At 34.4% G+C, this 12,663-nt stretch overlaps 1 protein-coding gene across 11 annotated transcripts in view; it reads left to right on the forward strand.

Moving 5' to 3' along the window:
• The window catches only part of GOLGA4 (golgin A4), a 95,365-nt gene extending 83,258 nt beyond the window's left edge, over nt 1-12,107 (forward strand). For 6 of the 11 annotated variants that reach the window (XM_036219907.1, XM_016123966.2, XM_016123972.2 and 3 more), the window contains 3 exons: nt 2,366-2,452; nt 8,614-8,676; nt 11,408-12,107. In XM_036219907.1, the coding sequence (XP_036075800.1) occupies nt 2,366-2,452; nt 8,614-8,643 (117 nt within the window). In that variant the 3' untranslated portion in view covers nt 8,644-8,676; nt 11,408-12,107. The remainder of the gene's footprint in view (nt 1-2,365; nt 2,453-8,613; nt 8,677-11,407) is intronic. The other 5 variants (XM_016123967.2, XM_016123970.2, XM_016123965.2 and 2 more) reach the window with 3 other exon arrangements.
• The last annotated feature ends 556 nt before the right edge of the window (nt 12,108-12,663 follow it).

Raw genomic sequence — 12,663 nt, forward strand, 5'->3', positions numbered from 1 at the left:
CTGTTGGTATTGGGGGTAGTAACCCTGGACATTTTTGAGAAGGGATTGACAAGATCAGAGCTGTTTTGAGACAGACCTTTTGCTGATTTGCCCACTTTCTATACTTAATAAAGAACTTGAAATGGAGACCAGGTTGTGGTTTTAGAATGAGCCAAAGTATCTTTTGGCCTTTGTGATTGGATCTTTATATTCAGTTGTTTCTTGTCTGGCAGGATCTATATGTCACTCCACCTTTGTTTTTTCATCTGCTTTTGCATACATTGTTTATTTTATGAGGCAGATGGTTTTTTTTTTTTTAAGACCACGTGTAGGACACGCATTCTTAGGGTATGAAGTTAAGTAAGCTCCCCTTCTTCCTTCTATCCTTGCAGTTTCTATTTCTTGGATTTTGACGCTCCATACTATTATTGACACTAAAATTCAGCCTGTTTTCGTCTTCAGTAGAAAGTGTTTCTCATCCCAGCTTTTATTGAAGCCTCTCCCTAAAGAAAACCTCGCAGGAGAGGCCACTTCTAAACCGGGTGACTCATTTGAACTATCTTTTACTTTTTAGGGCCTGAGAATATTGTATGTAGAGTAGAAAGTTTAATTTTTTCCCCAAGATATGGCTGAGAGCTTGGGTTTCTCTATTCAAGTATTTTCTTAAGAGCTTTAAGTCTTAGTAATCAGCTGCAAATTCTGGATCACTGATGAATTTAGAGGTGGGTTTCCATTTAATATTGTCTAGAAATGTGAAGAGACACCTAGCCAGAGTTTTTTGGGGTTTTGTTTTTGTTTTTGTTTTTGTTTTTTTTGACATATGCTTGTGTGAATATAAATGGATTTCCGATTACTTTGAACTCTATAAGCCGTTGAAATTAAATAAATGTTTCTTGTAATTGTGAATCTCTGAATTTTAGATTTTTGTTCTTTCCTAATAACAGCCTTCATAGATAGTATATCAGAAAGCATTTAAAATTGCTTCAGTGTTAATAAAAAGAATACTGAAATAGTCACTACTTCATATTTCTCTTGCCATTTCTTGCCACATAATATGCTTGGTTTCTAGACTTCGGTTTAGCACAGAAGGATTCTCTTCTATCTCGGCAATACAATTTAAAGGATGAGGGTTTTTATAAAATGCCTTTTAAGTTCTCTAAGAACTAAGTTGGTATAAATTGTAGTTTTTCGATCATCAAAATGGCAGAGGCAAACATAAAATGAAGGAGGCTGAAACTAAAATTTTTTATGTTGAGGTTTGTGGTATTACTTGATCTGTTAGTTTAAGTAGGTATTAGAAATAATGCACATTGCCTTGCCTGGGCTTAGCATATAATAGGAATTTTAAAAACATTAGTTTCTTTTCTTCCCGGAAATAATGATATTTTTTTTCCTAATGACGTGAATTTCCAAAATTCTTGGTTAACTCAATTATGTCATCTTTTCCTCAATGACCTTCTCTAGTCCATCTCCCCCACCCACCACCATCACCACCGCACACATAGTCTGTGTAACTGTGGACAAAGAATTTTAGCGTTGGCTCTTGGGGTGATCCTCCCCTCCTCTGTAGGAATCCCCAGGGGAACAGTAGCACCTGAATTTATATGTAAGCTCTAAACTTGTTCTACTTATTTCATACGTGGTATCTTCTTTCCTCTCTGTCTCCCTCAAAACATCTCATCTTGATACAAAATAGGGAATTTCAACCTTTGAGGAGAATTTTCCACGAACTTATGGGTGACAGTCTGACTTACGGTATATTTATTTAGATCTACACAATTTATGATCTTGTTTTGCAAGCCACCATGTGTAATGTTTGATTCATCATGTTTTCTATCAAACAAAACATCTTGTGTTTATTTAAAATGTAATTTGTATTTCTATTAGGTTGATGTGCTGCATGTCTTAAAAATACCTACTAAGCATGTTCATGTTCATGCAGTAGCCCATGTTTATGAGATATATGATGTGATTTAGTTAAAGCTGAACTTGGGAGTATCTAATTCTGATTATTTGGAGCATATGTTTTGGCAATACATCACTTACTAGATAGATTTCTACAAATAAAAACCTTTGTAAAACTAATGAGGAATAAAGTTTCATCTTAATAAGACAAAGGGCCAAGAGCATTAGAACTGTATATAGCTTCATGCTCTTGTAAATGCATCTTCTTAAAATAATATCAACCCGACATTGTGAGGCGTCCTTTTAAATTGAAATTCTAGTGTTGGCTGTTTTTCCTTGACTAATACCTTCACATCATACTTCTTTGGTCGTGGCTTCCATTGAGAGCACTAAAGAATCTCACCAGCAGAACATGTCAGAATGGGTCGAGATATCATCTGCTTTAATATGTGTTAGTGATCATCTCTTGTTTTTGTTGTAGACCATGGCAAAAGTTATAACCACTGTGCTGAAGTTCCCTGATGATCAAACTCAGAAAATTTTGGAAAGAGAAGATGCTCGGCTGATGGTAAGCTTTAGAAGTCCTTTAAGGGAAGGACAGTCTTATTTAATAGCAATAGGAGGATTTATTGCTATTAAATAAGGATTTATTGCTATTAAATATTCTACATGGGATTTCTAGAACTTGGCCTATTTATGGAAAGGACAGAAAAGGCATTTGTTCTAGGATATGCAGTAATAATTTTTTAAGCCAAATTATATCATGATGTCTTATACATTCCAGTCCTTTATTTCGTTTCAGTTGATTGTCAGATACAATAATTGTGAGTGAAAAAATTAAGCATTTTTGAGCTTTTGATATACCCTGCAAGGGAAATGTAGGTAATTGAATTATTAGAAATCTTTGCGTGGGGTCAGCTGTGATTGAAGAGAAACAAACACACTCTTCATAAATTATGCAAAATTCCCTATGCCTAACTTCTTTTTGTCCTCGACCAGTAATTCATTTAGAAGATTCATTCTAAGCAGAGTATGAAACTTGTGTAGTTTTCGCGTCTTGCCCTTGGCTTTCTCCTTCTTCTAATTTTTCCTTTCTTGCTGGAGCTGGCAGTACCTTCCATGTTCTCCCCCCCGTTTCTTTTCCTATTTCATGATCAGAGTTCTGCTGTTCATTTCTTTATCCTCCCTGAAGCAAGCAGAGATCTTCTTAGTGATGGGTTAGCCTGTGTCGTGGTATCTCCAGTAAAAAGGACTAAGTCAGTAAGTAAGTACCACCCAAAGCATACCATCTTATTTGAACAGACTGTGTGTGTCTCTTAGACAAATTCTTCCTTATCTTGAGCCCAAATATCCTTTTCTGTAGAGGTCATTAATTTGTTCTGGTTTTAACCCATGGAACTCAACCAAAAATCTCAAGATGGCCTAGATGGAAGGTTTTTTCTTTCCAGGCTCAATACCCCCAGCATGTGGCAGCCACTTATGAAGTTCCTTTCCTTTGACCCATGCACAGGACCACTCCTGAAGGCATCCCCGTGCCTCAGGCACATCCTGACCTCCTCTTCCTGGCTTCCTCTAAGGTCATCCCAGCATCCCTGACCTTTGCCCCAATACTCCATGATATATTGTATTATATACCTATTGTATAGTTTCTGGGACAATTGCAGTTATTTTGGTTAGCATTTTTTTTTTTTTTTTGTAAAGCATTCTTCCTCAGTATCTAGTAGTCTGCTATACCTCTATAGTTATTTCTGGTTATAAATATTTTTGATAAAGTATGTCACTATAATGTATGTCCTTCATGAATAGAGAGAATGTTTTAAATTTGACTGCACATCTAACTCTATAACCATGGAGTCACTCAGAGTAGACGTTTTCATCTTCACTGAATAAAACAACTGTATCTTTGTGAAAATAAAAATCTCTAATGCAGTTTGAACCTGTTGACATTATGGTCCAGTTTAAGAAAATATTTTTAGATGATATAAAAAAGCTTTTATTTGTTCATTCTCCCACGGCCTTTTTAACACCTTAAGGTTGAAGCATGGCAGACTCTCTTCTCACTGTGGGGCTGCATTCGATCAGGATTTGCTCTGTGGTATGGATTCATCCTAAATCACTGCTTGGCAAATGTTTTAGGAAACATTCACACATGCAGTCTTAGATTGGTTTGCCTTGAGGGAAACTCATCAAATTGGTGCCTATAAATAGTGAACCATTTAAAATCCTTTTAAAGCAGACAGATTTTCTTAAGTTTAATAAAAAGAAAGTTTTGAAAAACATTGTCCCCTTATTCCTGAGTAAAGTAGAATTCATTTTAGATGGGGATGAAGTGGTGGCTGATTCTTCCTGAAATAGTTCTCCCTTATCCCAGAGGCTGACCAGTCCAGAAAGTAAGTCTCATTCCAATACTGCTTTAAGCAGAGTATCATCTATCATTATCTTTGGCTTAATAAATGAGTTCAGTCATTAATCACCTCTTCTTCTACTTGTTATGGTGATTATAGAAAAATTGAAGACATGGAAGATATGATTGTGTGCAGTCTTTAATTTTAGGAGAGTTACCATCCATTCATTCATACATGAGTAAAAGATATATCTAAGTAATATAATTCAAATAATAAAAATAAGTGCTTAGGAAATATGAAATAACTTAAAATGAACATGAGGTGAGGAAGATCCCAAAGATGACTTATTAATCAACTTGAGTCACCTTTTGTCAGTATAAGGTGATTCTTGATACTAGATGTGTGACTCATGATTATTTCTATGTTTGATGGAAAATTAATCATTGGTGATTGAGAATGTTGAAACAAGAGTCACATTTCCCTTAAGATTGTTATCATTCATGAAATGAGCAATAAAAAATGCTGTGTTTGAACAGATCTTGAAGAAATTTCAACTAGTTTGATACCCGTTTAGTGAACTGTAGCTGGTTAGACACAGCACTGCAAAGAAGTGACTTTTTTTCAATAGAAGGGTAGATAAGCTATCCAATAGAAGGATACCTAATTATCTTTTCAATGTCATTATATAAAATATATTTCCAATAGAAATATAGGTATATAGAAAACAGAGCTTTTTAGGAGTTTATTAATAATCATTTAAAAGCCACTTGGTCATATTAGCTTTAAATGTACACTCCAAATGGATCTTTTTTGTAATATGGTATAAATGTGAAGCTACAGTTTAATTTCTGTTCAGCAGCCTTGAGTGTTTTGTTATTTTAGGTTTGGGGGCTGAAAAGCTGGTATAAGAAACCCAAGACAAACCCCAAACATATTGTAGAGCTTCCCCTGTCCATAAGTATTCGGGATGCTTGGGAGAGAGTAAGTTGCTCTTTGTGCTGACAGCGTGCAGCCCACATCAGTGTTTGCATTGTTTAGCAGGTGTTATAGGAGGAATACATTCTGAATACTTTGTGGCATTGATCAAAAGTTTTCCATGGCTGCTGGTAAGGTACTTTTCAGTATATCCCCTCTTTATCATCTCTCCCCTCCCCCAGTGAGTTTTATATTCTGTTTGAAAGACCCCATTATAGAGTACAACAGTTATTAGTAAATGGTTTCAGTTTAACATAATTCGAAGAATATATTTCATAGATGAGAAACCATTATCTGTTAAGGAAGAGTAAATTACAGAGCATAATTAAAATTTGGCTTATTTAAGGGTTATTGTATATAGAGACAGAATCCTAGTCCTCTTTCCTTTCCCTTTCCCTTTACTTTTCCCTCCCTCCCTCCCTCCCTCCTTCCTTCCTTCCTTCCTTCTTTCTGTCCTTCCTCCTTCTTTCTTTCTTTAACATTTTATTTTTTATTATTTTTATAACATTTTACTTTTTTATTTTCCCCCCTCTCCCCACCCTCTTCCTCCATAGTGGTGGCTACTTTAGCCACCATATAGCCATGTAGGATGAGTCTTTCCTAGTAAATGAGACTCGGAAAGGTGAACTAATAATTAATATGTGTAAGGTAAACCATTAAAGACTCCAGGAAGACAGTCAGTTTTATAGGAATGGTAACCAGCTGAAAACTGTGCCCATCTTCACTTCTCGTACCTTGGAGTGTCAGCCACATGCAACATTGCTTTGGCAAGAGCCTAAATCTCAACAGCTCAATCCCTGGTATGATTTCGAGCAAACCTTTTTCATATTTCTGGCCCTCATTGGTAAAATGAGTATGTTGTATTATCCTATCCCTAAGGTTTCTTTCCCTCTAAAGTATAAAATTAATTGTAAATTTTTGAAGTTTTAGATTTGTTTCAAGTACAAAAAAATTGCCTTATGTGGAGCAGGCAGAAGTTAAAAAGGAAATGCACATCTCATGTGTACATATCTTTTTGTCTTCCGCAGAGCAGCCTTTTTCCTCCTCCCAGTTTTTAGCTTGTTGTCCCTGCTATTTCACTTGGTGATGGTGCAGTTACTTTAGATCAGGAGTGCCCAGTCGCTAGGTTATGGATTGGTACCAGTCCATGGCCTGTTAGGAGATAGGCCGCACAGCAGGACGTGAGTGGCAGGCAAGCAAGCAGAAGCTTCATTTGTATTTGTGCTGCTCCCCAGCGCTAGCATCACCACCTCAGCTCCACCTCAGATCATCAGGCATTAGATTCTCAGAGGAGCACCGGTCCCTGGTGCCCTAAAGGTTGGAGACCACTGCTTTAGATGGCCACAGTAAACAGGGTATTTCAGTAGCGGGCCAGAAGCAAGAGTGAATGCAAAAGTCTTTGGCTTGTCTAATTGTATTTTGCTGAATAACACTGCCTTCCTTTTTTAAAAGGAGAGTGTTATTTGTTATTTAGGATAATTTTATTAAGAAAGTTAATTGATTAAGGTATAGTTGACATGCAGTATTATAGAAACTTTATTTTAAGCAGGTGCTAAATTATCTCTTGCAATTTAAGAGGTTCTTTTGTTATACAGAAATCTCTTTTTAAGAAGTGTTCCTAGAAATACATTTTTATCGCTAGAGTGCTAGCAAACTTAACGACACGTTTAACGTAGATGGCTATTTTCTTGATAACTTCATTAAAAGAAAATTTTTCTTTTTTTGATGAAAAACATTTGGCTTATTTTCTAACCTCATCTCCTGTTGTCATTTTTTTAAAAAATTGATCTTCTCTTAACTGTTTCGCTTTGCTTGTCACACCGATCCTTCGTCAAGTTCTTGGTTATTCCTTGCCCTAGACCAGTCCTTATACTTCAGTTAATGTTTCTCACTTCTCTCCCGTTAGTTGGAATTTTTAAAATCTCTTTCGAATTAATAAAATCATCAGAAATTTTCAGCATCGTTAGGTACAAGTGTTTTCCATTCCATTCCCTTTGAAGGACTCAGTAGATGCATGCCAGGTGGATTCAAGAAACAAATACGAATAAAACTGACACAGAGTAAAAAATACTGGACGTGTAAAATACCAATTTGTTATCTCAAAAGTGGTTTTGATTCTTGGTTTTATTAGAATTACATAACAAAGGATCATTGCCAAAAACACATTGCAAACAGTTCAGAAAGATATTACATGGAAAGGGAGGCCTTTTGTGATCTTCAGCCTTCCAGCTGTTTCCATGAAAAGATCATCTTTGTTAATAGCGTGGAGAATATCCCCAGGTTTTCTAATCTTTATTAAAATATATTTATAATTATTCCTTTATCATCTAATTGTTTTATTTTATAAAAATGAGAGTATGCAACAGCTTGTTTTTTTTTTACTTCATATATTTTTATATTATGCCACCTCATTACAAACTGATCTATCTCATTCTTTTGACTGATTGTGTGACTATGTGGATGTCCTATAATTTAGGTCCCCAGTTTCTTATTCATGGACACGTAGGTGGTTTCCAGTTTTTCAGTACTTACAGCACAGACACAGGGAACGTCCATATACATATATTCTGCAAGTTTTCCAATAGGATATTAACCATATTGTGTTGTGTGTTGCAAATATTTTTTTCAAGTTTGTCTTTGATTTTGCTGCTTTTTACTAACTTCACATTAAATATAAAAAGTAAATAAAATGATGCTTCTGAGATTGATCATGTTATCTAAGAATAGACACTGATTTTATAAGCAGCCTCTGTTTTTGCAGATGCTATTTAAAGCTAATTAGTAATTAAACCAGGATGCTAATTAGTAATATTGGATTGTGACCATCTTACAACGGGACATAGAATTTATTTAAGAAGGTTGCTACAACAAAAACCGTGTTTGAAACTGGGGCCCTTTGAATGGAAGTTTCGGTGTGGGCTATCATTTCTGAAACCATTCCTGAAGTACTGTTGAATTGCAAGAGAGTTATTCTCTAATAAAATTGACATATTTTAGGAATGACAGTTCAACATAGAGATATACTTTAGTACTATTCATCAACATTTCCTCAAAACCTTTTGATGGTAAATTGAGATTATGCAAATCAAATTCGAATGTAGACTTTAATGCAATTATGAAATTGTTTTATAAAGCAAATAATCACACCCTAATTAATCTGTCATATAAATATGTACTGAAAGTGTGAAGTTGCAAGTAAAATCTCAGCTGTTTAGATTTACTTAGGATGGGAGGGAGGTATTACAGATTCCTTACACTTGGCCTGCATTTCCTTGATTTGAGGAGATTTGAGAAAATTTTAAGTACAATTTGTTTAATCCTTTGAAGTTCATATACACATATAATCTGTGTTAATATTATTAAGTATTAAAACTAACCCAATAAGCTTTTTTTCTTCCTGGCTTTGTAGTATGCTTCACCTCGCAGTGGTATCTTCTGAGTAAACCATCAGTCTGTGCTTAGTTAGCATGTGGTGAGTGAAGAATAATGTCTTGTGTCTTTTGTGCAAAAATCAAATATATTGCATGATACTAACCATTTTGCTAGAATTCCTTTGCCTTTTTGTTTTATGAATATATGATTTTGCTGTGGGTTAAAATAGGTATTTTATGTTAATTCTGCTCTATAGATTAATAATGTAGTAATAATTATAGTGATATATTCATTAAAATAATAATAATTACCACTATAAGTAAGAGTTATATAATTTTAGGAAATTTTAATTTTTTAAATCATACTTGAAAGTTTCAAATTTTCCCCTTGAAATTTTTCTAAAGAATCCAAAAAGTATTTATGTATTTTATATTCTTTTTAGTTTTTTCCCAAGAATGGTTTTTGAAGTCAATAAAGATTGTGAAAGAGAAATGAAAAATCATTTTCTAGGTAAAAGTGAATTGATATATTTTATGAATCCAGAATTTAAAATATTATAAAGTCTACTTAGAAATAAGGGAAACTAGTGAAGTTGATTTAAAAATAAACGCAGTTTCATTACTTCCTGGGATCTTAATAGTTTAACAAAATAGCACATTTGTCCCGAGGAGACCCAGAGGTGTAGCCTGCTTTATTGAACAGGGCTGTTTCTTATTAACATATTATTACATTGAAGTGGAGGCATCAAAAATATTTCATTACAGTTGACTGTCTTCACTATTTGAACATCGCTCCCATTGCCACGTATTATTCATGCTATCAGCTGAATGTAGCACCCCCTAAATTTAGGGTACATTTTTACCTCAAACTTTGCTAGAATTTTCACAAATCACAAATCAGTAGAATCACAATTAATGGAGCTTAGTTATCACAATTGATAGAGCTTAAAGATTATCTGAGATTGTTAGTTAATTCAGCTAGTGTTCAGCTAACAGTATCAAGGTTTAAAATGCCAATATACAGCATTTTTAAAAACCTTTTAGCTTTAAAAATTCTTTATGCCTACCTTTGAATCTTGTTTTGATTTTAATATATATCAATTAACTTGCCTTAGTGATTATCTAGAATTATCTTTAGTCATGTAAATCTCATATCAAGCCTTAATAAATTTAAACTTTTCCTTTTTTAATAATATACTGCATTATACTTGTTATTATATTATTGCATTTAAATACTGTCATTAATCACTGGAAAGGTGTACTATGTCACATTGCTGTTGATTAATTGATTGTCTCAACTTTCAGTTTGCAAAATTTCAAACGTAAGATTTGCAAACATGGTGCGATAAACACTCAGATTTCCTTCAGCTATATTCACCAATTGTTAACATTTTGCCTAGTCTACGGCTACGCTACTCTGAACAAGCCCAATCCTGTCTGATCTCGGATGCTGAGCAGGGTTGGGCCTGGTTAGTACTTGGATGAGAGACCACCTAGGAAGACCAGGTGTTGTAGGTGTAAAAAATAAAAAAATAAAATAAAACATTTTGCCGATATTTTCACTTGCTTTCACTCTTGCTCATTCTTTCCGTATGTGTATTTTCCCCTCTGTAACATTTGATAGTTACTTGCAAACAAAAACTAAATATTTTTGCAAGTATCTTTAAGAACAAGGGCATTTTCCTACATAGTAGTAATAGTTATCCATTTCACGAAATTAATATTAACATAATACTGTTATCCAGTATATAGTAAATATTCACATTTTTTCAGTTTTCCAAATAATGTCTTTAATAATTTTTTGAATTCCAAAATTCAAAGATCATGACTTGAGTTTCATTGCTGTGCTTTTCTAGTCTCTCTTTTAAACTAGAAAAGTTCCCCCAGCTTTTTTTGTCTTTCATGACAGCGACTTATGCAGCATTATCAAATAAATCATGCATGAATTTCTTCCTGCAACAGTGCACGCCGTGGTCGCAAAGCAATAACTGACAAGGGAATTTAAATACAACAGGAAGTTGTCTTCTTGTCTAGATTTCTAGGATCAACATGATTATATGGCTAGTTTTATAAATAATATACTATGAGAAATACATCATGAGTAGTGAATTACATTGTTCATTTACAAAGCGAGAAGACTTTAAAGCTTTCTCTTTCCACTAAATACATATGAAAAGTTTGTCTCTATTACTTAATCTCATTTGGTATTTTAATTTTACGGCTTTTTTTTTTTTAACCTCATATTTGACCTGAGTCCACAGGCTTTTAGCATTTTAATCAGAGAAACCTTATTAGGAAGATTTAGTATCATTTCTCATAACATTTTAAGTTTTTTAAAAATTAAGTTTGTTAATTTCAGATGAGGCATAGCTTTTTACACTAAAATACTACTTGTCCCCTGCTGCCATGCATATCGTCCTGGAGAATTGCAATACGTAGAAAAATCAGCACATTAGTGACAGGGAAGAACTCTTTCTCCTCTTTAAATCCATCCTGAAGAGCTGCGTCCTAGAGAAATTCTCCCAGGTCAGCAGGTTTACTCCTGGCGCTCTAATCATGACCTGGTCGCCATCGATACATGGCGGAGGTGGCGGTGCTAGTGTCCCTTAAAAATACCGTTTTCCAGGGTTGCTGGCTCCAGGTCAGCTGATTCCAAGGACATTGATTTTTAAAAGATTCCTGTAGGATTTAATACTTAGAATATTTCTACTTCTATCCCCAGGCTATAGAATATAATTTTATTTTCACGCGAAACAACAAATCTCCCAAAAAGTTGGCTTTAAAGGTTTTTTTTTTTTTTTTCTTTATCCTCTTTTCCTCTTTCTTTTCCAGTCCTGGCTCCGATCTTCATCTTGAAGAAATGAGGAGAGCAATGTTGGGCAAGCTCGAGAAACTGCATGTTTGCTGTTTGAGAAAGAAGCTGTTATTCAGGTCCCCTATGTGGCCAAATGACCAAGAAAAATCTAATATCGGCCCACAGATATGTTGCAGACTGCCTTTTATATAGGTTATATCAGTGGAGAAACAGTGATAGCTTTTACTTTTTCTTCATTTTTTTTTTTTTTTTGTTGTCGTTGGGAAGAGTTTATGTTTAAAACTTTTTGACTAACTTAACCTGATTTATGGGCTCACTTAATGTTCCTTTCTTCCATTCTTTTTTGTCCCTCTTTTTAAAGAACTGCTTGCCTTTTCTATTTATTTTTAGAGTGATTTTTTAAAAAAGACTTGTGCAATACATTTTGGGGTGAAACTTAGTGGACTTTTTTTCTGATAAATTAGAGCATTTAATTGACTTTTATCTAGATTGATTTGTCGAATATTTACTACAGACTAGTTCTTTAAGCAATGACATATGATAAATCCAAATGGCAGTACCTCATTGTTTACTTAGCTTTTGTACTTATATTTTTCAGAGGAAGAAATACTACTGTAAATTGTAAATAGTCAAGATATAACTATTGTATGCAAATCTGTGACTGTTGGCAATGTCATTTGGAAGAACAAATAAATAAAGTTTATTTACTGTATAAAATTTGCTTACTGTACTTTACATTGAAATCTATTTCAAAATAGTTAAGAATTTATGTTCTATCTGGGTGAATACAATGAACTATTTGTTAAGATGAGCATTTGGAAAGATTTTTTATGTTCAAAATTAGGATGACCAAATTAGAAAAGTATAGAAACAAAAAGCACTTCACAGATGGGTGTTTTAGGATTTTGCCAACTTGGAGATGCCCTTTCTCTCTGGAGTAGACCGTACTTTGATTATTTTTAAACTTGGGGTGAAATTTCTGAACACCTAGAGATGGTCAGAGAGTTTTACACACTCTTTATATTCTAGCAAGTATAATATTCAATGTCTAGGTATTACCTGCCTCTGCCTCAACGTGGAATCTCAATTATCCAGATAGTCTGGACCTTAGCGTTGCTTGGGTATCATATTGTGACAAAGAGCGGGGAGCTCGGTGGGGTGGACGACCAAGGGGTCTTCCTATAACCCAGAGCTGACTCCTTTCAGCAAGGAAGAGGGTCTTACCTTGTTTTTTTCCCTTTAAATCAAGATTTAATTAAATACCAAAATTTTG

Source organism: Rousettus aegyptiacus, unplaced genomic scaffold (assembly GCF_014176215.1).
Source record: "Rousettus aegyptiacus isolate mRouAeg1 unplaced genomic scaffold, mRouAeg1.p scaffold_m13_p_4, whole genome shotgun sequence".
NCBI classification, from domain to species: domain Eukaryota; kingdom Metazoa; phylum Chordata; class Mammalia; order Chiroptera; family Pteropodidae; genus Rousettus; species Rousettus aegyptiacus.